At 35.1% G+C, this 25,481-nt stretch overlaps 1 protein-coding gene across 4 annotated transcripts in view; it reads left to right on the top strand.

Moving 5' to 3' along the window:
* Positions 1-25,481, top strand: part of Slc10a7 (solute carrier family 10 member 7) — a 240,062-nt gene that overhangs the window by 76,160 nt on the left and 138,421 nt on the right. For 3 of the 4 annotated variants that reach the window (XM_027926759.2, XM_071614635.1, XM_071614636.1), the window contains exon 5: positions 261-299. The exons of the other annotated variant lie outside the window; for it this stretch is intronic. In XM_027926759.2, coding sequence (XP_027782560.2) covers positions 261-299 — 39 coding nt within the window. The remainder of the gene's footprint in view (positions 1-260; positions 300-25,481) is intronic. 4 annotated transcript variants of the gene reach the window in all.

Here is a 25,481-nt window from a genome sequence, read left to right on the forward strand (position 1 = left end):
TGTCACACAGGTTCGGAGCATCTTGTGGCAAGCCTTTCTGCCTGCTTTGAGACCCATTATTTATGAATTCCTAAGCTGCAGCTCATCTGTCTTAGTAAACTACAGGCCACTGGCAATTTTTGTAAGCAGTGACTAACTCTGCTCAATAGGGTCAATGTTTTAAGGTTTTGAGTAGTGGGGGAAGGGAAAATGATAATCTTTGCTTTTCCTATTTTTGTTTACTTTCAGTGAGCTTTTCCTCCCATTTATTTTTTCTATAGGCAGCTGCGATATTTAATTCAGCCTTCGGAAGTTTTTTGGTAAGTAAACATGGTTTAACTTGTCTATTATAACTTGTTGTGATGTTGTTTATATGAAAGATTTAGTAAAAGATGGACATTTTTTACTTTTTGGTTTATATGAAAATTCTTGGACCTTTTTATGTGCCATTATCCATACCCTAAAGAAAATTGGTTAATGAATAAAGTAAATGTCCTCTTATAATTATTTTGGAGGCTTGGATTTAATATTCTATGTAATGGATTCAAGGAATCAATTAAAACACTATGTATCTCCTTATAGAGGTTATGTCAATATATTGATCATTTAATGAGGTCTTTTAGATAATTATTATTTCGTATCATAGGACTGAGATTTTGAAAAGGAAACATGACCCAGCTGGTCAGAAAGGGAATGCTAATTTATTTGTTGACATGTCATTTATTTTGTACCTTTCACTGTCAAAGAAGCTACTGTCTTGGATACTTCTGAGAAATCTTTGTGAAAAAATTTTGACATAAGAATATAATTAATGAGCGATTTGCAAGATAATGTAGTACATTGAGAGGTTTGAATTGAGTTAGGTTAAAAAAGATTGAAAAGTAGTTCAACTTTCATAAGCAGAACTAATATTAAGCATGTTACTTTAGCTTTTTAAAATAGATGATATAGCAAAGACTTGATTTTTTGTTATGAAAGAATGGAAAAGAGACTGAATTTTCTGTTAATGTTATTATTTGTACCATAAAACTTTGGTAAATTTGTGAAAATAAATTAGAACATTGTATTTTTATGTGCATAACTCATTGACAATATGTGGTATGGTAATTTCGAAATGATTGAAAATAAAATCAGTGGGGTATGACCTATTTCATGTAAAATAGGTAAAATATCAATTATATATTTTGAAAATGCCCTTTATGTCACCTATTACTGTATTGTATGTAACTAAATGTAGTTAAAGCTTCTAAACACACTGCTGCGTGGTGTTAACTCCACGTGGTGCTCCATAGCTTTTAATGTCTATAGCCCTACAGAACTTTTAATGGTGTAGCTTTCACAAAGTACATGATATTTTACTTGAGCAGTAATGTTTCTAGTGATGCTGTTATTATTGGATTTTAGAGAAGTAATAAAGCCTATTTTTAAAATAGATCTCTTACTCTACTTAGTTTAGACTCAGTAATATTTTGTCAAATCATTCTTTCTTGTGTCCAAGTGTTATTACCTATGTTGTCCCAGTTGTTTGGCAGAATAATATTTATAAAATATGATCTTGCTGGAAGCCAGTGTTTGTATGGTTTGAAATTGTACATATGCACCACAAAACATGGCTTCTTGAGTTAGGGGCTCTTAGGCTTGAAAATGTCAAGGCTAACTGATAAAGTAAAATTCAGGCAATTGTCTGAGTGAAGTCCCTTCATTGTAGGACAGCTTACTAAGGATAATTTGAACTTCACACCGACTGTCTGAGCCTATAATGATATTTTCCTGCCAGGCCCAGTTGTTCAATAAGGTCCTGTGAGGTAAACCTCCATCCAGAGTTTCTTTAGGAGTTTATTTTTGCTCCTTCACTTTTAAGAAGTTGTGTATTCCCATTCCTTAGTCTCCTACTCTTTTTCCTTTCTTCCCTTTCATTTCTTACCTTAATACAGTTAATCAATCAAAAGTATTTATTGATCTCCTGCCACACAGAGGTAGTTTCTTGGTAGCTGTGGAAAGGTACAAAGAAATATGAGGTATGTCCCACTAGGTTGTGGAGGTGACACATAGTGAAAGAAATACAACGTTAACAGTTAACAAGCGGCACAAAAGATGTTGCTGAGGTGTAGATTGTCAGATGAAGAGCAGAGGCAGTGAGCACTCTGAATTCAGGGGCCTCACAGACCAGATTTCTTTGATGTGGGCCTTGAAATATTGGTAGGACTTGGTGGCCTTCGACGAGGAAATGGCATCAGCAGAGACTGAGAGGCAGAAATGTCTTTTCCACTTCCCTCTCCCATTCCTTCCACTCCTCTTTCTTTCCCAAAGCTGAAAATGACCGAGAGAGTCTGAGAATGGAAATGGTGATTGGATATATTTTGCTTCAGTGTTTGTAAGGAAAACAATTCTATTTCTTCCCCCATTCTTTGACAAGTAATAGCAAACCTTGGATTTTGAAATACATGTGGGTCCGAATTGTATAAGTGAGCATTAGGTTCAACTTCTTTAATAGTAATCCCTTTACAAATGACAGTGGCTTATACAAGATAAAGATCTGTTTCCCTATTATATAAAGTCTGTGGGGAGGCTGTCCAAACATGGTATAGCAGCTTGCTAGTCAAGACTCCTGTCTTTCTCTTCTGCCATTCGCAGCATGCAGCATCCTTTTCTCTGTTGCCTCATGGTCCAGGGTAGTTGCTGTTGCTCCAGCCAAAACATCTGGATAGTAAGGAAAAGTAGTAGGAAAGGACAGAGAGCCCCCTAAGAGCCAAGTCTTCTTTGTTTAAACAGCATTCCTGGAATTCCAACACCATACTTGCATTAATATCATGGTGTTATAGTTACTTGGGAATTTTCTATAAGAATGGAAGCTAACCCCCTCTCCTTAAAATGTATGATTACGAGTCGTCGTATTTTAGGAGTTTCTGGAGTAAGACTGTCTGGATTTGGGTCCTTGCTTGACTGAATACCAGACTGACCAGATGCCCTTCCCTATGTATAAAATGGGGTATGATAGTACCCACATAGAGAGTGTGGTGAGGCTAAAGTGCTATAATCTATAGCAAGTGCTTGTATAATGTGATAAAAATCGCTTTGAGTGATTTTTCTGATTAGGAGCAAATGGTTCATGTTATATATTCATATTAGAATTTGAAAAGTGTATTTTTTTCACATTACCAAAACTTTGAATGAAAGGCCTTTAATAGAAGAATTTTTGAAGAAAGAACTCTGAGGGTGTTCTTGTTGATTTTCAGGCATCTGGGTATACCAAATAAAATACTGTACATATTTATAGCTAGTTTAATAATGTCCCAGGTCTAATTAAAACACAGTGTTTTTAAAAAGTAATTGATGCAGAAATTTTTTTTTAAAGAAATGTAGCTAGACTGGTAATAACTAATGATAGATGAATTCAATTTACATAAATTTCAGACCAAGAGAATATTTTAAAACTGTGCCACAGAGGATTGCTTAAGTTAAGAAGTTAATGTCATTATCTCCTTCTCTCATTTAAATTGTTCAGTTTATAATAATTGTGGAACATAATAAGTGATTTGAGATTTCCTTCTTGATGAGGCTTTAATAAAATTTGATAGTCAAGTGCACCCTGAAATGCTATCAAAATTTATATACATATACACTTTTGTGTATGTAAAAGCATGTATTTCAGGTTCAATCATCTTATACATATTACTTCCCCATCAGAAGAAGGGTTGTTTGCTTGTTTAGATATTGGCAAGTTTTTGAAAAAAATTCCAATTGAGAAATTCTTTTCCAAAGGTTTAACACTGTTAAATAATTTTTTCCCCAAACCAAATATAGATCACATGATTTGTTAGCATTTAGCATTTTTTTGTTTGGAGGTTAAATTCGGTGTTTCCATGTCTCCCAAGACTTACAGATTAAAAGGGAAAGAAAGAACATTTCTTGTTGGATTACTCAGCCTATTTTGTTATTTGTGGTGACTCCTGATCTTAAAGAGAAACCCTAGTGAGTGACAAAATTAGTCATGCTATTGCGTTTCCAGTAACCGGTGTTATACAACACTGGAGCAATCCATGGCAACACAGATGTAAGGATTTCTGAAACCGCAGCAAAGAATCAGAAGAGAGGTTTTACCACCTTGTGAATGCATAACAGCTGGTCTCATAAAGACCTATGAATCACTGTTCGCTTTCTGAAAATCTTCACTTAAAATGTCAAAAAAATGGGTTTATTTCACTTTTTTTAAAAAAATACCCACTGCTACAACTAGCAGGCTATTCTACCATGAACATTCCTCCTTACAAGCAAGGCCAAGGTTAAAAAGAACTCCTTCCCTTGAGCTGAGGGACTAGCCAGCACAGTTCTTCCTTCACCTGTCTGTTTCCCTCTTTGCTTTGGCTGGTTCCCCCATCACTGCCCAGCTTTGTAAAAAGATTCGAATAGTTAACTGATGTTATGGAAGCTGCTGGAAGGAAGGAAGTTGCAAACACTAATGCCACATTTTAATAACTTGAGATGTATGTTTATTCCCTCATTCTTCCTTTCTTCTTCCAAAATACACTCAGCCACATTGAGAATGTTGGAAAGGAAGCAAGTTAACTTTGCTGCATGACACTGCTTTTTAACAATTAGAGCAAAAATCTCACATGTGAACTCAGAGGCACAAGGGTGGTACTAGAGAAGACACAATTGTTACTTTGGTTTTTCTTTCACCTAAGTCTAGAATGTAAGTCATTTGTGGTTTTGGAGTATTTTATTTTGTACAATAATGAGAACTATGCTGATTTTGTTGTTGTTTAATTTTCTTAAAATCACAACCACTCCAAATTATTCACTTAGGATTTTGCCCCTCCCCAGTTCATGACTTCTTTAAAATTTTTATTTTTATTCAACTTAAATGCCAGAAAAAACAACTTCTTTGTTAAATGGTGTTTAGTGTCACCGTATAGAATACTATTTCAAGTTCATCCTTGTACTGATGAGGACTCAACAACACCAGATTTTGAATGGCTCATCTGGTCTTTAAAACTTGTCTTTTGAACTATGTTCAGATCAATGGAGGCTGTTTTCCACCTTACAGAATAGAAATCCCATCATGCCATGCATTTCATTTGACCACCTTTTGGGGCAGATGAATATCATGAGAGCTGAACTAGTCTGCTTTAGCAGACTACTTTTCCTTTTAAAAATACTGTTGGCTTAATTTGCAGTGTGGCACAAATAGGAAAATAGGAGAGGAAATCAGCACACATATACTCAGAGCCCATTAGGTTCAAGACATATTTCTAGATACTGAAGCAAGACATAGAATAGAAATATGTGAAAAAATAAGTAAAAAGAAATGATTTAAGAAAGGGGGAGGACAGGAACTGCCTTCAATGCAGCATTTTCCCATGTTCAGGCACCACGATGGCGTCTGTCATGTCAGCCCACTGTTTGTTGAATAAGATCCACTTTTTAAACCATTTCAAGTCAAAACATCAACACTATAAATAAAAAAAATCTTTTCATGAATAGAAGCTTACTGAAATTAAATCAAATGGGGAATAGAAGCTACTATTACTCTGTAGCTATGCTCTGCCATCTACACAGGCTGTCTGGGGCGTACCCTCCTTTTGATAAAGATGAAATTAGCACAGTACAAAATCAAGACTTTCCATCTCTGAACTCTGCAGGTTTGAAAAGGATTCGAAAAGAGAGTAAGTTTAATGACTAATTCTGACAGTGTGTCTTTTGAGTCGCTTTCTTTGCCTTACAATTGGGCAGCTCTGTTCTTAAAGGTCATTTCTCAGTCATTTCATCAAAGAGGTGAGTAGCACTATTTGGGAGAGGCAGAGAGGAAACTCCAAGAATCAGGGCCTCTGGCAGTCTGAAGATGCTCATATTTCTTTCACTGGAGCATTTTCTGTGTAACACTTGATTAGAAAAGCAGAACACACATCATGTTTAGTTAAAAATGTGCTATAATGCTGCAGGAAGGAAGACCCTGTGATAGCCATGCTTGGATTTAGTTTTTAAACAACTCTTATCTGAAGTATAGTCATTGTAAGTAAAAAAAATGGCCTCATTACTCAATAAAAATGTATGGAATCTTTACCTACTCCATTTTAGCAGCATAATGCTCTCTATGCTGTCTGACAGGACTTGTGTAGCAGTAAATGCATTAGTCACAGTGACCATTTTTCTTGCAAATTTGTGACACAGATTTAATTATATGAATGACCAGCAACTTACAAATCTAATTTTGGTGGAGGCTGAGGCAAAAATTTTTTTTATTTTAATAATGATGGATTTTTTTAAAGCAATGATTTCATTACTATTTAAAGAAATCTACTGGTGTAGAACTAGCCAATTGACTGGAGTTATTTTATTACCCTTTAACAAATGCCATGTACTTTCATGTTTATTTTTATTAATTTTTAAAATGTCATCATTCTCAAATTGGAAAAATATTTGCTCCTATATCCCTTTGGGTAAAAATAAATAAGTATAAATTATTCTGGACCAAGATATTTGTAAAGGGCCTTCTAAGAAACATGATCCTAGTAGTTGGTTAGAACCAAAATTAAATTTCCTTAATTTGAACCCAATCCACTTGGAATTGCTTCATTATGGACTGAAGTAGAACGTGCCCACCAATTATTAGCTGATAATAATAGTGTAGCAGATAGTTCACATTTTCTGGCTTCTGTTTCCCCAAACTGAAAGTTTACCATGATTAATCTATTTATTGAGCCAATTTTGGGGATCTTGGCATAAAAACATAGTAAACCAAACAGTGTAGGTTTCTGCCTACACAGCAGTACAGACTCTTAAAGTGAGAAAGTCAAATCCCAATTGGGGTATGGGTGGAGGGGGGGGCAGGTAGAGAGAGAGTATTAAATATTTGCTTAGAACTTATTAAACATTTTTCCACTGTTGCTATATCTCATTGACTCATATTTTTGATTGACAGAATCTTATAAATTCAGCTCAAATTTATTGAGGTATAACTTTTATACAGAAAAATTTACTTTAGGCATACAGTACTGAGCTTTAACAAAGGCACAGTCATGCAACAACCACCTCATTCAAGGCAAAGGAGAGTTCAACATTTCAGGAAGTTTCTTCTTGCCTTCTTGTAGTCAATTCCCTTCCCCATTCTTAGCCTCTAGTAGCCTCTGAATTTTTTCCCTGTCCCTATACTTTTGCCTTTTCCATAGCCATATGATTGGAATGGCATAGTGTATATGTTTTGAATCTACTTCTTTTGCTAAGTAGTATTGCATTGTTCATTCATTTATAAGTTGATGAACTTTGGATTGTGCTATACTTTGGATGTTGAATATCCCCCAAAGGCCTATGTTTTAAAGATTTGGTCCTCGGGGTGCTACTATTGGGAGGTGCTGTGGACCTTTAGGAGGGGCTTAATGGGAGGCCCTTAGGTCACTGGGGATATGCCCTTAAAGGAGATTATGATACCAGATCCCTTTATTCTTTCTTTTCTGTTTAACTGCCATGAGGTGAGCAGTTTACTCTGTCACATGCTCCCTTCTATTCCTATGTGGCACTTTTACCCAAGGCCTTAAAGAGATGGGTTTGCTCAGCCATGGACTAGAACTTCTAAAACTGTGAGCCAAAATAATCCTTTTTTCTTTATAATTATCTCAGTTATTTTGTTATAGTGAACAGGAAGCTGACTAATAGTTTTTTTTTTATGTTTGGTGATTATGAATACAGTCGCTATGAATATTTGTATACAGAATAAAGTTGCTATGAATATTTATTTACAAGTTCTGGCATAGACATGTGTTTCCATTTCTCTTGGAGAAATACCTAGGCATGGGATTGCTGATATGGTAAGTATGTTAACATTATCAGAAACTACCAAACTGTTTTGCACAAGAATATCCCAAGATGTTACATCTGAAGAGTAAATACATAAAGAATCCAGTTGCTCCATATCCTTGCCAGCCCTTGGTATTAGCAATATGCATTTATTTTAGCCATTCCAAGAGCTATATAGACATATGTCAGTATAATTTTGTGTTTCCCTAATAATTAATAATGTTGTACATTTTTAATATGCTTATTTGCTATCTATATATCTTCTTTGGTGGAGTGTATTTTCAAATTTCTTACCCATTTGTTAATTGGGTTGCTTATTTTCTTTAATGAGGTTTTGAAATGTCTTTTGAACACCGTTCATTTGTCAGATATGTATTTTACAAGTAGCTTCTCCCAATTTGTAGCTTCCTTCTACATTTTCTTAACAATGAATTTCAAAAGCAGAATATCTAAACTTTAGATAAATTGAGTTTATCGGTTTTTTCTTTTATGTCTCATGCTTCCAACTGCCTGCCTGCGGCTAGGGTTTGAACCCAGGGTCTTATGCATTCTGTCAAGTCTTTCACTGCTGAGCTATGTCCCCAGCCCTTTTTAAGTTTTATTTGGGGACAGGATCTCAGTAAGTTTCTTAGACCCGCCTTGAGCTTGGAGACTTCTCCCTTAGCCTTCAGAGTAGCTGGGATTGCAGGTTTGTGCCACAAACAATATATATATATATATATATATATATATATATATATATATATATATATATTGCCACAAACAATTATATTCAGGCTTATGATCCATTTGGAGTTAATGTTTGTGTGTGGTGCAATACATGAGTTGGAATTCATTATTTTGCTTATTGTTGTTAAAGTTTAAAGTTTTTATATCCCCCGGATTCATCCACCCTTCCTTTGTAGATTTTCCCCATTGCCTTTATATTTATAAAGTTCTTCCCTACCACAGTGTCAGACAAATCCCACATTTTCTTTTAGTTTTATAGTCAAAATACATATCTGATATATGTTGAAAGGCAAAACCCATCATCTGGGGGTTCTGTAGATACAAGTAATAGGTTTGGAAGTGCCTCTTCTGATGGTGAAACCGTTGGTTAATGAATTGAATCTGTTTGTTGCTGCCTTTACTGGTATTTTTCCCATGAAAGTCCAGCCTCATCGTGTTATTCTCACATCTACATAGTGATAATATGCTTGTCTCTGAAAATAATTGGATCAGTATTCATGACTGTTAAAAATTATTTCTCTATCTTAAGATATTACACATGACATTAATACAATTACTTAAGATAAAATTGTTTGTATGGAACATAAAATGAAGATGAACATAGAAGAGTAATTGAAAATTCTAGAAACCTCATTTTGATCTCTATCCATTTAATTTGCAAATATTCACATAAATCAACAGTAAAATTTGGAGAATTATGCACTTAAGTGAATGGAGGTTCCGATAATAGAGGACTTTAATAAAACAAAATATATTGTGAGGTAGTATTTATAAAATGTATGTCTTCTGAGCTTACAGTTTATATATCTTCTTTCTCTTTTGTTATAACCACACATGTGTTTATTTTTCCATTGTAGCTTTTTTGGTGATGTTTCTAATAAGTGTAATAATTAAATTTAAAATGCTGTGTTTATAGTTTAACTTTATAAGACTGCTTGGTCTACTAGTCAAGACTTAGGGGTTTTTTTTTTTAATCTTTTGGGCAAGAACATTCTAAAATGTTCTTAGTTTTCTCTTGAAAGCTTAAGTTAGTATGTTTATCCATTTGCTTAGGAGGGGTAATGTTTATAAATATTGTTGTGCTTTGGTCATTTCCAAGAGCTAAGGTGATGAATCCTATCTTCTTTCTCATTATATTCACAAGGGTCTAAGACAAACTGTCATCCCATACTACTTTTATATGTCCCCTCTATGCCCCAGTGCCTTCAGTTGGCTCTTAATTGCCTTCCACAAGATTGACCATTCAAGGGTCCTCCCTGTTTGGCACTCTCTTTTTTGTCTTCAGTGTATTTCATCCTCCTGCTAACTCTTGATTCACTCTTCCTTCTTTCTTCCAGCACTTGGGCATTTGCTTTGCTCGCCTCATGGTTGCAAGTCTCTGTTCTCCATTATTCTAGCCATCTCTTAAAGCCTCTTTTAAAAGTAATTTCTCAGGCTGGGGATATGGCTCAATTGGTAGAGTGCTTGCCATGCACACATAAGGCCCTGGGTTCAATCTCCAGCACCACTAAAAGAAAAAAAAAAGTAATTTCTCTTACTTTTTAAAAAAATGCTTATTTAATGTATAGAATGTGGATTTCTCTGTTTTGCTATACATATAATGAAATAACTGAGGCTGGGTAACTTAATAAAGAAAAGAGGCTTATCTGACACAGAATAAGTGCTCAAAAATGTTTGTTAAATAAATAGATAGAAATAATTCATTTAAAAATATGTTCTATATAGCCAGGTGTGGTGGCACCTATCTGTAATTTCAGTGGCTAGGGAGACTGAGGCAAGAAGATCACAAGTGCAAAGCCAGCCTCAGCAATATAGCAAGGCCCTAAGCAACTTAGTGAGACACTGTCTCAAAATTTAAAAACATAAATAAATAAAAAAGGGCTGAGGATGTTGCTCAGTTGTTAAGTGCCTTTGGGTTAATCACTGGCACAAATAAGTAAATAAATAAAATGCACCTCAAATGTATGTTCATTTATTAAAATTATATGTTGAATTAATTCAACAAAAATTCCGATGTCACTTTGGTTGGTCACCTACTGAACTATGTTAAAGTGATCTTACTTTGTTTTTTCTATTTTAAAATGATTTTAGATTGTGAGCTTTTAAACTTCTATAAAACATGGACTATAGCCATAAACATTTGTATTGCTTTACCGTCACATGTTGATTGAGAATTGGGGAGAAAATTCATCCCCACATTTTATTTGATATTGGATGATTTATAAGATTTTCTTCTAATAATAACCTCTGTGAAATAGATTAAGTCAGATTATTTCTACATAATAGATTACTAATCCATATGCCCTTATCATTGAAATTAGTGATTTTAAATATCAGAAAGTTTTCCATAAAGATTACTATATATGTGACTTCTACATATATTTAAATAGCTAGAGATTTTCTAATAAAATGTTAAAACAAGTGAATGCCATTATATACATTATAGAGAATTGTTACACTCTTGGTAATGAAAGAACTACTGTTTTAAAGTTAAATTTAATCTTTAACAATTTGTGAAATAGATCATATAGTCAAATTGACCAGTGAAAGCTGAATTTTTGGACAGTACTGAAAAAAAAAAACAATATATCAGAGAAAAATTACATGTTTGAAAGATTAAATAACCAATTCAGTAGTGTATAAAAGCTAGATAAAAATCATATCTAAGAGGCACTCGAAGTACTTAGAAAATAGAAAAAGGGGTGGAGAGGAAAGGTAAAGAAAAAAACTCAAGGTGATAGTGAGGAACCAGATAACTTGAACTTGCCATATGATATGAGAGCAAATGGAAGCTAATGCAATTCCTTCTTTAGAAGCATCATGTTACAGAGTTTTGCAGTTGAGTTTGGTAGATTCATAACTCAAGAGTATTGCTTTGACTTTAGTCTTATCATTTTGCTAGAGGTTAAATTTTGTTAAATGAGAAAATAATTTGTGACGGCTGGAGGAGCTTTGGAGAGTGATATATATCTTTATATAAAAAAGAAAAGAAGATATAGACTTTGAAGATACCCAGAGAAGGGATGTATAGTTAATCAGACGTGATTTTTAATGGGAAAGTTGGTTTCACTTTCTTATGATAACCTTTGTGACATCTATATTTCTGATAGCAGCTTAACAGGCCACTCAGAATCCCTGATCAGTAGCCACTGAGGTCAATAAATTTGGAGCAGGACAGATTTTTTTCAATCTTTTTCAAAAATTAAAATCAGCAATAGAAAAATAATATATTTTTTGTTTATTGAGAAAATAGTGGTTACTACTTTTTCTCTTCATTTGCTTCTGTTTCTTTGAAGAGGAATAAATTAAGTAGGGATCATGGAAAACATTGTTCATGCAGGGCCATCTTTTTTTCTTTTTTTTCACAGATACTTTTCCTCAAAGATAGTTGAACCCTGACTCTACATCATTAAGGATCTATAGAATTTGGCATCCACATCTCTTGTAGTTTCAGGCCAATTATTGAAGTCAAAAGGTTAAATTTTCAGCTTAAAAAAACCCTCACCAATATAAACAACTGGTTAAAAAAGTTTTCAAACTATTAAAGTAGAAAGTATTCAGATTAGAAATAATTCTTCTTTTGTAATAAAGTGTGTTCTGTTTTTTTCTTCTTTTATATGAATTTCAAAGATATATTTGAAAAATAACACCAAGGTCTCCTACAAGGAATAATCTCAATAATCCTTAGTCCTAAAGCAAACTTTCCATCATATCTGCCTTTTAAATTTTTTTTTTCCGATTCTGTCAATCTGGTGTCATAAACACTGAGTTTTCTAGAGACAAAAATATCATAAACTTTTGAATATCTCAGCACTGTTGTTGCTTCTCTTAGTTTTCCTAAATGTCACTAATCTTTCATTTGTATATGAGAACTGTAAGGAGTGGATCACTGAAGTACATATTTTGATATATGGTTTTAAGAATCTGAACAAATCAGAAAGAGAACTCTTTTAAGAATGAGACATTGGGTTCCATAGTCCTTGAGGAAGTTTTTCTTTGTCTGCTGGAGATAACTCTGGCACCCCAACATCTGTGAGCTCTTCTCCCTTGGCTTTGGTGATAGCAGATGTCATCCCCAGGTGAAATCATTTCCAGTACCGTCAACTGTTCTTTTCCATCATCTATTTGAATCTTTTTACATTTTCAAGGTACTGAGCTCTTCATTGTCAGGGACACAGGGTCATACACTTTGTACATTTACTACGGTCCTTTTCAGAAACTGATTTTGTAGCTCCATCTCCCAGGAATGGACTAAGTTATTCCCACTCAGATAATAATATATAAAGCAAGTAACCAGTTTATTAATTAAGTGGAAAAATAATTATGGGAAAATCTTAAGACATTTGCGTTGTTGCATTCTTCATGGTTCATTCACATGAGAAATATTTTAACAAGAAGTTTATTTGGTGAGAACAGGATTAGAGAAAGTTGACTTAGGGAGATAGTTCCCAAGTTTGATTCTATCGGGCTGTTGTAAATGGATGTGTCTGACTCCATAACAGGGGTATGTTACCCTTGGAAACAGACAGGTCCATCATTTGGACCAGGGATCTTCTTTCCTAGATGATGCTTAGAGATAGGTGTTCTTAATACTTGCTTTTAAGTGTGTTCTCTTTTCCATTGCTGACTGCTTTCCCTTTTTATTGACTCACTGTACCTTAAAATGATGTCTTGCTGACATTGAAACCTTCCTGGTTTGCGTGTGTCTGCTGTAAAGGCAGTTCCTTTATTTCCCAGTTCAGGAAGGGGAAGACAGTTGAATGCTGCCATTTCATATCATTCATAGCTGCACTGACTAATTTGGTAGCCACAAGCCACATGTGGGTATTTAAAGTTAAACTGATAGAAATTAAATTAAACTTGAGTTCCTCAGTCACACTAGCCACTTGTGACTGGGCTACAGCATTGAACAGCCTAAAGTGTTGAACATTTTTATCGTTGCAAAAGGTTCTGTTGGATAGCACTGAAATGTTTATTATACAAACTATTTTGCAAATATAAGTATAATTTGCTGTCTACTTTTATATGTCTTTATTTTTTAATGTTTATTTCAGGTAATAGCCCAACTTTCCACTCAGATCTTCTTATAGTGACTCTAAAGCCAACCGTACTCCCATGTCCGGCTTGACAGGGATTTGTTGTTCGGGTACTACCTGGTGCAGTATTCAGCATTTTACCTTATGAAAAGTGCTCATGAATTTCATTTGCAGTTCCCTTTTAGTTTACTGAGAGGACTATTTTCTTGAGGATATTAGAAAAAACTCTGGTGCATAGCCAAACTTTTTTAGTGGTTAAATTCCAATATATATATATTTTAGCTTTTCATAATGGTAGATTGCTTTTCTCCCCCAACACTGTGCTTATTTTGATCAACTACTAATACTCTTAGAAAATGTTTACAGTCTCAGGAAAATAAATAAACCTCATGTGTATAAGACTTGGGAAACAGATGATAATACAGCTAACATCCCGCAAGTTAGTTTATTTTCAGAATCTGAATATTTTTACTTTGTGCCTTCCTCTGTATTCAACAGCTGTTTTCATGGTACTATTATATTTTTTAATCGAATCTACTAACATCCCAAAACTAATTTTCAGTAGTAGTGGTCTCTTATGTGGCAGTTTGACTAGGTCAATGATCTTTTAACTTTTGGATTTCACTGATCAGTAAAAGTTCAAAAGAAATTTTAGTAAATGCCCAGTGTTTTCAGTTCTTTATTTTGATAATTAAGAACTACCATTTGTTGTTATAATTTTTGAAAGAATATTTAAGCCTAAAACCTAAAGGATATATTTCAGAGTAACTTGAATGAACAGCTTTCTGACAGTCTGACTATTCTTCTTACCTTTCCTATTCTATTCCTTTCAGGCATTGAATTGTCCCAAACCTTAGCTCTTCATTGTAGAAATTACCAATTTTTTTTTTGTTTGTTTGTTTACCTCTTTGATCCTCTTACCACCCCTCTTTAGGGGTTTGAATACTGATTTTGATTTAAAGTTAGGCAAAGACTATCTCTAGTCACAGAAATCCTGTGTTGTAGTCCAGGCTGGTCAGAACATTTAACAAAATGGCAATTTATCAAAAAGTTAAAAACAGTCTTACCTATGCCGATTTTTATCCTTATTTTCATTTTTCTAATTCATACCTGAGTTACGTTTGTCCAAGTTATTATTCTGTAGGGGCTCAGAAGAAATGATTTATCTTCCCAGAAATGTAGGCAGAAGAAAACAAAGGGATAAACAGATAAAGAGAAAATAACTAGTTAAGTAGATCTAGGAATCATTTTCAAAGAAAAATGCTTAGGGACTAGGATAATTTAGCCAACTTGTCAGGAACTTAAAAGTTTTAGAAAAAAATTATAAAGTTTGGAAAAATGCATTTTAAGGTGCCATTTAAGTTATGGACATAATTTTTACTTGTAAAATTTTCTATGTACTTGATGGATTTGTGAATGAATGTCTTGGAGTGTGTTTGTATAGAGGTGAATGTTCATCTGTATTTTTATACACAATTGTTCTTATCATTAGAAAAGATCACTTTTTATTTAGTACTTGCATTAAAGGAAATGGATCGTGGAGCTGGGAGGAATATGATGTCACCAGGCATAGATCCCAGTCTTACAGAGCGTACACTGCAGTGATTAAGTCTTTACAGGATAAGATAAGTTGAAGAATGGGTGACTGGAGAGATCTTCTAGTAGAGATGGTGTGAGAAGAAATCTTGCAGAGTGGATAGAATTTGGGAAAATAATGCCATTCATTCCAGACTAAGGGGATATTACTGCTGTTGATTCTTGTTTTAGTCAGCTTTTTTTTTTTGCCTGCTATGACTAAAGGATCTGACCAGAGCAATTGCAGAGGAGGAAAGATTATTTTAGCGTTCATGATTTCAGAGGTCTTAATCTGTAGAAGGCCAGCTCCATTTCTCAGGGCTGAAGGTGAGGCTGAACATCATGGCAGCAGAGGGTGGTGGAGGAAAGCCAGCTCCAGATACAAAATATATACCCTATGTCCATGCCCCCATTTAACTACTTCCTCCAACTGCACCCCACCTGCCTCTACCCCCCCCCATTCAGTTAATCCCATCAGGGGATCATTTTATTGATTGGATTAAGACTCTCGCAGTCCAATCGTTTCTCCTCTGAGACTTCTTGCATTGTCTCACACATGAGCTTTTGAGGGACACCTCATATTCAAACCATAACAATTCTCCATGCAGAAATCTACCTAGTAGTTTATGATGAATTATAATGTTACAGCCTTGTAGACAAAATATAGTATAAACCATCAGAATAACCCACAAGGAACAAATAGTACATTGAAGGAAACTAGTCTAATATTTGTTACAACTGATTTTCTGTAGGAAAGTTATATTTGACATGAAAAGCTTGCGAATTCACTTATTAGACTTTTTAGTTAAATTTACACATGGTTAAACTATGCTAATATTCTTTTTAGGTTAATATTATGACTACACACATAATATTAATCTTTGCTTCTATTGAAAACTAGTTTTTCTTCTAAATAACTAAAGACTTAATTTGCTTCTATCAATATTATTGACATCATAGCAGAACCCTAATAAATTTGGCCTATGATATGGCCTCTAAATTATATTTTATAAAATAGAAGAATTTTAAAAAAGACTGATATTTAATATAACTTATAAAATACTATACATTATTGACAATAGCTAAACCAGAGCAAAAGAAATTTTCCTTTTTGTACTTTTTTCATTTGTAAATCTATATCTTTCCTAGAGTTTTTTTGTATCTCCATTTTCAAAGATAAATTAGATCTTGTGTGTTATTATTTTGACTTAATAGTCTTAATTATTTTCAGTATTGAAGATAGTTTTCCTACTTTTTACTTATTTATTTTTTGCAGTGCTGGAATTGAACCCAGGGCTTTTGCATGTGCTAGACAAGTACTCTATCACTGAGCTACTCCACCCAGCCCTGAAAGATATTTATTGGCCACACAGTATTTCCATGCCATTGATTTCAGTTTAGTTACATTCAGTTGTGTGATGAAAAAAAAATAGAAGTCACAATTTCTGTACTTAGTGTAATGGAAGAAAGAGATGCACAAAAGTAAAGCATTTAGAGAAAAACACAATATGAAATGTAATTAACTACTTAAATGTATGATATCATCAATCAAAAAAGGGAGAGCATGATAGAGCAAAATGGCCAGGAAAGGATTCCTGGGGTATGTTAGGCATAAGGTTTTGAAAATCAAGAATAGCCTAAGTGGGAAGGTCAGCCTGAGAGTGGATGTGTCCCCAGAAGGCAGAGACCATGCCTGTTACCTTCACGGTTTTATCTCCCTGTGTATGGATAATGGCAAATACAGCACCTGGTATATAGTAGATAATCAGTATAGAATGAATGAATGACTTACTGGATAACAATGGCTTACTGGATAATCAGTATAGAATATTATAGAATGTAGAATCAGTGTGGAATGAATGAATGGCTTACTGTAGTAAGCCTATTCTTATTGGTGATCTGTAGAAAAAAGGTGAGAAATCTAATGTAGAGGCTTGAATGGGCGGCTCAGCTTGCACTTGATGCCATGTAAGGTACTGCTGTTGATTTTTCAAGAAGTATATTATGTAAAGGTATATACTGGGGAAAAATGGCCTGGCAGCAATGCATCTGTTAGTAAGTGAAGGACAGAAGTGCAGAGCATTCTGAGTCCAGACAAACAATGATGAGCACTGAGCCTTCGAATACTCTTAGAAAGAAAGAGGGAAAGGAAAAATTTTCTTGGTCATTTCTTCAGTGATTAGTGCCTCCTGTGTGCTGGGCCCTGATACAGGAGCAGTTTCACAACTAGTTTTAAAAGTTTTAAATTAAGGATGCCTTGCTTCCCAAATTTTTAAAGAGATGAAATAAGACCAAGTATCTGAAATCCTTAGTAGAGTGACCCATTAGCAAGCATTCATCAACATTATCTGCAATTTTTATCCAGTTTATTTTTAAAAATGTGTATTCCCAACCTTCTCCATCCCTGTGGCCAAAACTCTCTGTAATCCTGTTTTGAAACTTTTTTTTTTATCTAGTCACTGGTATAGTATTTCTTCAAAACCCCTGGCCCTTTGAAACATTTTTTTTTCACTAGAAGTTATGAAACATTTGCAGAGTAGATCAAATAATATTAATGAGCCTTCTGTAGCCATCCCTCAACCTCAGCAGGTGCCATCTCAACCCACCCTTGTTCCCTCTACACTCCCATCCAGTCTCCCCCTCTTGGGTATTATTTTGAAGCAAGCCCCAGTATTCGTCTCTTTTTAGTAAGTGAAGGACAAAAGTGCAGAGCATTTTTGTCCAAATCTCTAATAGATAAGGACTTTTGTTTTTTAAGCATTATTGTAATGCTCTTTTCCTACTTAGATATTTATTCTGGCAGTTTTTCATGAAGGTGTCTGTGGTACTGGGTGGTAGAAAGAACAGGACATGTAAAGAGCATAATGAGGTAGGGACGCCAAAGATTTTAGGATTAGTTAGTGTGGTGTTAAGAACAAAATTAGTGCATTTAGGTGAGATAATCAAGTCGGATTTGATACCTATTAGGTATGTGGTTTCCAGGGGTGAGCATAGCTGATTCCTGTTTTTTCTTCGGGAATGAAAGACAAATAGTTATTAAGTCAGTATAAAGGTGAGAATTCCATTCGTTCCCTCCCTACCCTGTTTTGTTTTTCTTGACTTCTATTCTCATCCTAGACTTCAAGTCCCTGCCTATACTCTCTTACATTCCCACACATTTTCCCATATGCTTTGTAACTTCACTTTTCTGTCAGTTATGTTATGTTAAAAAGTTGACTTTCTTCAAAAACATTTTGGCCCTTTTGACAATACTTGGAAATAGTTATGATTAGGCAATGAATAAATATTTAAATAGAATGGATGATAGATTTAATTTTAATTTTACACTGATTTCAGTTTAAGATCATTTTCAAAGTAAAAATGTAAAACTTTTCTATGTACATATATGAATGTACCACAATTAATCTCCACATCATGTACAACCACAGACTGGGATCCTAATTAGAATAAGATGTACTCCAGGTTCTTATAAGTATGTCAAAATAGACTCTACTGTCATGTACATCTAAAAGAACAAATAAAACTTAAAAAATATTATTATAAACAAAAATCCCATTTATCAAAGGAACACACAAATAAATGTCACTGATTCCTGAAGTTAAATTAGAACCAAAAATGTCCCTAAATGAATAACTTTAATTCTTAAAAAAAAAAAAAAATCCCCTCCTCTTTCCCTTTTGAAAATAGGATAAGCAATTTAGCTTTTAGGTCAAACTAGAGATTCTATTATTCTTTTTGATGCATGAGTATCATCACATTAATACTGATTCAAGTTATATGTTTTTATCCAGAGTAAAAATTAGCCTTGTTTTTGTTCCTGATTTAAGCCTGCAGCAGATTTTCACATCAGAATTGTAAACCCTAAAAATTAGAAATTTGTATAGAAAGTGGAAATATATATGCCTAGGACTTTGGCTTTATAACACACTCACAGTTATTAGCAGTGGGATCCATGCTGTTAACTGGGGACACTGTTTGAATGTTGTGTGATAATTTATAGAGTTGATTATTCCAGCCTCAAGTGGAAGCTTAGAAGAGGAACAGCAAATGGTAAATCTTTGTCACAGTCCCTGGAGCAACATTTCCATTGGAGGCTCTGAGTTATGTGGGTCTCAACCTCTTTTCCTCCCTAGCCCTTTCTGTGGCTCGTCATCCTCATCATCATCATTCGTTCAGATCATGTGTGTTCAGAAATCACAGGTCCCCAGGGACGAGAGAGAGGGGCGAGTCCTGTTGTAAGCAAGCTCGCTGCGAACCTTTCACCTTGCTGTCAAGGTGACAAATGTTTGTCCTTAAGGGAACACTGGAGGTTAAATCACCAGTGTTTCTCTCACTTATCTTCTTCCCCATACCCAAGCTCTTAGCCAAATTTGTAGCTAAAAGAATATCAGCAAATTAGGCTACTCTTAACCTTTATGGGTCTTATTCAGAGAGATTTTTTTGTGCACGCTCCAAGTACTAACCATATGATATACTGGTGTCTCAGTAATGAGAATTTGTGAAGTCATTATATCAGTGCATTTTCATTTGAGGGCTCATTCAGAAAGAAAAGATTGGGAAAGAAATATTTAAACTTTTAAGAGACAGTATTGGAAACTTTGCAAATACAATGTGATAAGGTGAGCAAATGACTTATTTTCATTTGCTAAGGGTGTACAGATTAATCACATAGATAGATGCCAAAGCTTGTGTGAATCCCAGGGATGGGAGTTCTTATTTGGTCCATTCCACTCCATTCCATTTTCCTTATACAAATTAAAATGATCCTGAAAGATATAAATTGATCATGTCGTGTTTCTGCTTAAAATCTGTCAATGGCTTTCTCAAGATAAATACCAAAATTCCTTTTATGGCTTATAAGGTCTTGTGCCTTAACTCCTTCTCCAGCTTCCCTCCACATCACTTTCTTATCTCCAAGATATGCCGTGAGAATGTAATACATGTTCACCAGTTCATTCATTAAACAAAAGAGGAAAGCTAGTGGAGCTTGCATTCTAGGGAGGAAATATTCCTAGTGTATGGTTTTACAATTTATTTGTATATATACTTCATATGGAGAAAATACAGTAATTTATCACTTCATGGGGGATTCTGAGAAAGGTGTTGTTGGTCAATTTCATTGTGGTAAACATCATAGAGTGTACTTACACAAACTAAGTTGTCACTAAGCAATATAATCTCATGGGATCACTGTCATATATGCATATATGCAGTCCATCATTTTCTAGAATATTTTTAGGTGGTGCATGACTGTAGAGAAAAATGAGGTTGGAAAGGGAGAGGAATAGAGGAGTGCAATTATGTAAAGAGTGATAGATGACAGTCTCACCTGTAAAAGAACATTTGAGCAGACACTTGAAGGAGGTGAGGGAACAAGCTATGGGTTATTTGGGGAAACAGTGTTCGTTACGAAGAGAACCCACGGTGCAAAGGTACTGAGGCGAGAGAGTGGCTAGAACAGTAGAGAAAATTCAGATATGTGTGACAGGGGTCCAGATTATGTAGTTGAGGACTTTGAAAGCAATGTGGCTTTAGATTTGAATGAGATGGGAAGACATTTGGGAGTTCTGAGCAGAGCAGTAACATGATGTCTCTTGACGACCACTCTCTGGAGAAGCAACTGTAGAATTGAGGCTGGAGCAAGATGGCCAGGTAGGCCTTGGCTGCTGGAGTGAAGTCGGGAAAGGCTGGTGGCTTTCAACAGGATGTAACTTCTGAGTCAAGCTCATTGTAGTCTCAGGGCATCCTCACAGGTTGTCTCCCAGATGGCTTTTACATCTCTTTATGGGACCCGTGTTTAGTGACCAACTTATTTCCCAGGTTCCAGCTTGAATGTCACTTCCTCAGAGAAGTGTTCTCTGACCTCCTTTTCCAGACCAGGTGTTCTTCCTGCACTCTCCCTGCACACAGTAAGTTCCTTTTAAGGTTTGATCAGAACTTCAAATAATTATTTATGTGACCTTTTGGGTTTTTGTTTTTCTCTGATGCGTGTTTTCTACCACCAATATATAGTTCTTTGAGGGCAGGGGTGAAGTCTCACATCCTAGCAGAGTTCCTCAAATGGTCAGATAAGAAGATGAATATGTTTTGAGTTTTCTGATTTACCCTTTTAAACAACTCATCTAAAAATTTTTTTTCCACAATTAATAAAATTATTTAGAAGTACATTATATACTCTTCTATCTTCTTTAAAACTCTCTGTGGTTTAATCTTTTGTTAGTGACTCCATTGGTCATTACCATGACAGTCATGCTGTGCCTCAGCTCCCATACCAACCATGCTGACCTCATGGCGTGGTCAAATGTCTTGGGTCTTTTCTGCTACACTCAATGGCTCCTACACTGCAGTGCTGTCTGCTTTGGGGTGTCTGGGCTGCAGTATCGGGCATCTCCCTTGCTCTGAGTTAACCATCTTCATGCATTCAGCCAGGTGTCTGCCCCATGCCAGTGAACATACCTGGTAGGAGGAAGAGCGCGCCTGGTAAGAGCAGCCCACTGGCCTTCATTTCTGTGGATCTGAAAAGCAGTTTGTTCAGATTGGTTTCAAAAAGGAACAGGTTCTGAGAGAGAGAGAGAGAGAGAGAGAGAGAGAGAGAGAGAGAGAGAATGCACACATGTGCACACTCGAGCTTGGAGAGTTTTCCTTTGTGTATGTGCTCCTTGGGTCTATATTTCTTACACATTCACAATTTACCTATTTCAAGCCAGGTTAAAATGGATTTAAAAGTATATGATACACACATATACTGCAAGTAATTTTAATATGCTTGAGAAATAAATTCAATATTTTATACTTTACTGATTTAATTAATTAGAATTAATTAGATTGATTCTGCTAATTCTTAATGAATTTTATCTATTCATTAAATACTAGTGATTTCTTATATATGTATAGCTTCTTAAGTTTCAACACTGTTTTAAATGTATTTTTTTCAGGCAAACACCAGTCACTCCTGCGAAGCAGGCACAGTACTGCTGAGACTCAAGTTTCCAATAGCACTGATGCTTACTCAGACCTGTGCCTCTGATTCTTGTAGGGGAATACAGGAAATAGTAACTTTGAGAACCTTGTTGGTTGTTGTGCAGATTAAATGAAAAGTTTGGTGTTAATAGAATGTGAAGCATGTCAGTAAATACTCAGTAAATATTAATTCTCCATTATTTTTGCCATTTAATAGATAATGGAATTGAGATTCAGAGAGGTTAAGTAGTTTGTTCAAATTTGCCCAGCAGGTAATGAGAAGAATCACAGCGAGGATCTACTTCCTATTATTTCTTTTACAGTCAATTTTGTATCATGTCACAGCTGAAGGAGTTCCATTTTACATCACAGGTTCATTGAGGTTATAAAAAGTAGTAAATGTTTTTTTCTTTTAAAATATTCTGCAATTTGGACTTTCCAGTACTCAGTCTTGACTTACATAATTTCTTTCTGATATTAATTCATAAAATGAGATTTCCCCATGTTACTACTATTCATAAAGTTATTTGTAAAGTTTATTCATAAAGTTTCCCTTAAGTAGTCAAAAAATTTATATCTTCAATGAATTATTAAGCTCATTTACCTCTTTGGAAATTGTTTAATTTCTTTCTGTTCTGTTTTCATGAGGAGTGAGAGTACTGAGGCTGGGACATTGAATTAAAATTATAAGGTTTCTGCTTCCTCACCTGACATTTCTTCTGTTTTGCCCTGCCTCTCCTGTTGGTTAGTTTACTGAGGAACATACAATACAAGTCCTATAGCACTCTCGTATGTCCAGGCAGGTCTTAGGTGTAGTTTTCTCTGGATACTCTGAGTCCTGGATACTGATAATCTCAGTGTTGGCCCCTGGCTGAATCTTAGAATAGGCTAGAAATGTGTGAAAAAGCCATATGGCGGCTATTGTCATGTAAGAGCTGCATTTAATGTTCGTTTATCTAGAAATCTTTATTTCCCCAGAATAGCTGCTGTTGCTTCCTAGTCCTCTTGAGCTTGGCCCAATGTGAGATTTCTAGTTTTCTGCTTCCCCAAGGCTATGCCTGAGGAAGCTATTGATTAGCACCTTCGTTCTGGGTTCTGGATATTTCTGCTTCACCATCTGTTTCAAGGAATGTCCTCACATTTGCCCTCCCTGCCTTCCTCTTCCTCCATGCATTTCTCAGTTTCCCTTCCTGTGGTTCAGAAGCGTGGTCAGCCTGCTCTCTGGGTCATGAAGAGTTCCCTGGCATCTCATTCTGGACTTTTTCTCCATCCATTTTTGTGTTAAGCATTGGCTTTCAACTCTCCTGGACTTGATCCTTCATCTGTTATAGGCATTTAAAGACCTTAAAAAATCTCTCTCTCTTTTTTGTTTTTTTTTCCTTTGGAAGATACTGAGAATCTTCTTCAGGAATCTTTTCTCTCTAGGAACTGAGACCTAAAATTCGACTGTCCAAACTGAATAGTAGGGCTGGGGATGTAGCGCAGTGGTAGAATGCAAGCTTGGCATATGTGAGCCCCTTGGTTCCATCCCCAGCACCACAAAACAAAACTCAACAAAACCGGAATTGTAACTTGCTGCTGTAGACTACCCTCACCCCACTTTGGATGATGAAATGGTTTAGCTTGAATGGAAACACTGTCAGGAATATTCACAAATGGATTTTAAAAAGACATATTTTAATATTCTCATAATATTTCTGTTAAAGGTTTTTTAAATGTATGGGACAAGATTGCGTTAGGAGCCTCTCATTCATCCTAAGTGATAGATAATAACTTATGAGGAACAGGAACCTGTGGTGAAGCAGCAGCTAGAAAGTAAAACATTGAAAACTGCGTTCAGAAAGGAGACAACAGAAGCGAGTCCATATTCATAGGTCCTCTTGGGACCCAGGCTTGGAGACACAAAGCCTTACCTGCTTCACTAACATCTGAGGGAGTCATGGTATTATATGGAAAAACAGAAAGTTTTAATGAATAATTTTGGTTGTCAGATAACAATAAATGATTAAATTATATGAAGCTTATTTTTTTGAAGGTAGAGAAATAATTATATGTTTGACTCACTTAAAATAGTTAAAATTAAACTGTCTTAATATCTTTAAAAGGTCATTTTGCCATTTCTGGCTATGTGAGAATCTCAGCTTATGTAGAAAATATTATTCTATAGCAATGCTAGTTAAGTGGGGATTTTCCGTGTGTGTGTATATCTGGTGTTTTAAAGGAAACAGAGAATTGGAAATAGTTCTTCAGAGTTCCTTCTTATTCAGTCTGATTGGGATTTTAAAAATTTGGATAAGAACTATTTACTATTTGCTGTGGGCTTGGAGTTCAGCTAGACATTAAGAACAAAGCGGTGAATAGCCAACACACTCTTTGCCCAAATGGAGTTTATATTTAGATGGGGAGACAGACAACAGATAAGATAGTCACATTATAATTATATGCTATGGAGGAAATAAGGAGAGAGACAAGAATCCAGAAATTGTTTAATTTTATTTCAGTTTTTCCCACTACTCCCATTTTTCCTCCTCTCAAGATAATTTTCTGTATTGGAGAAAGGCTTAAGTCCTCCATTTAAAGTTGTATAATACAGGGCAAATAATGTAAGTCATTGACAGTAGATTGAGGGTCAAAATTTAGCTGATGTTTGTTGATATGTATAAAATTTTAACTTATGTTAGGAAGGCTAAGCTAGAAAAACAAGCAATATAGTAAAAATGAACTTAGAAGAGATATTTGTGTGTTTTACAAATGGTATCAGTTATTACAGTTAGGTTTTTTCTTCCAGTTGTACCTGAAACAGACACTCATTGCAGAGGAAGTAGATTCTGTTATTTTTGCTCTACACAATTAATATTAATGTTTCAAGGAGATGGATACTATAAAGAATGACAACATTAATTAGTAACTTGTTTTAAAAATTATCTTTTGATAAGATAAAGGAGAATCCCTTTCAGAAGATTGTGTGAATTACTCCCTATCCATTTTAGGCCAAGTAATTATATTCTATAATGTAATTTTTTTTTTGTTAGATGGACAGAGTAAAGATAAAAGATGACTATAGAGATAACAGCACACTTCACAGCTGACTGAAGCAGGTGTTAGAAATGCAGATGAAGTAGGCTGACTAAAGACTATACAAATTTGAAGTGAAAATGCCCCTGGTCTGCATGCAGTGTTCTGCACATATGAAGTTTCAGGTAGTTAAATTATTCATTTTATTGTGTGAACTAGTTCAGGAGTTAGGGAAAAGGTGCCTTTTACATTTAAACTGTTTCTTCCCTTCTTCCTTTTATCTGCACTTGACAAGCAAAACGAACTTCGTTTTGTAAGTTTTATTCCAGCAAGTGAATGACTTACATCTCTCTCGCGTTACTCACACAAAAAAAAGCACCTAGAGTATAATTA

This window comes from Marmota flaviventris, chromosome 7 (genome assembly GCF_047511675.1).
Source record: "Marmota flaviventris isolate mMarFla1 chromosome 7, mMarFla1.hap1, whole genome shotgun sequence".
Taxonomy (NCBI): Eukaryota; Metazoa; Chordata; class Mammalia; order Rodentia; family Sciuridae; genus Marmota; species Marmota flaviventris.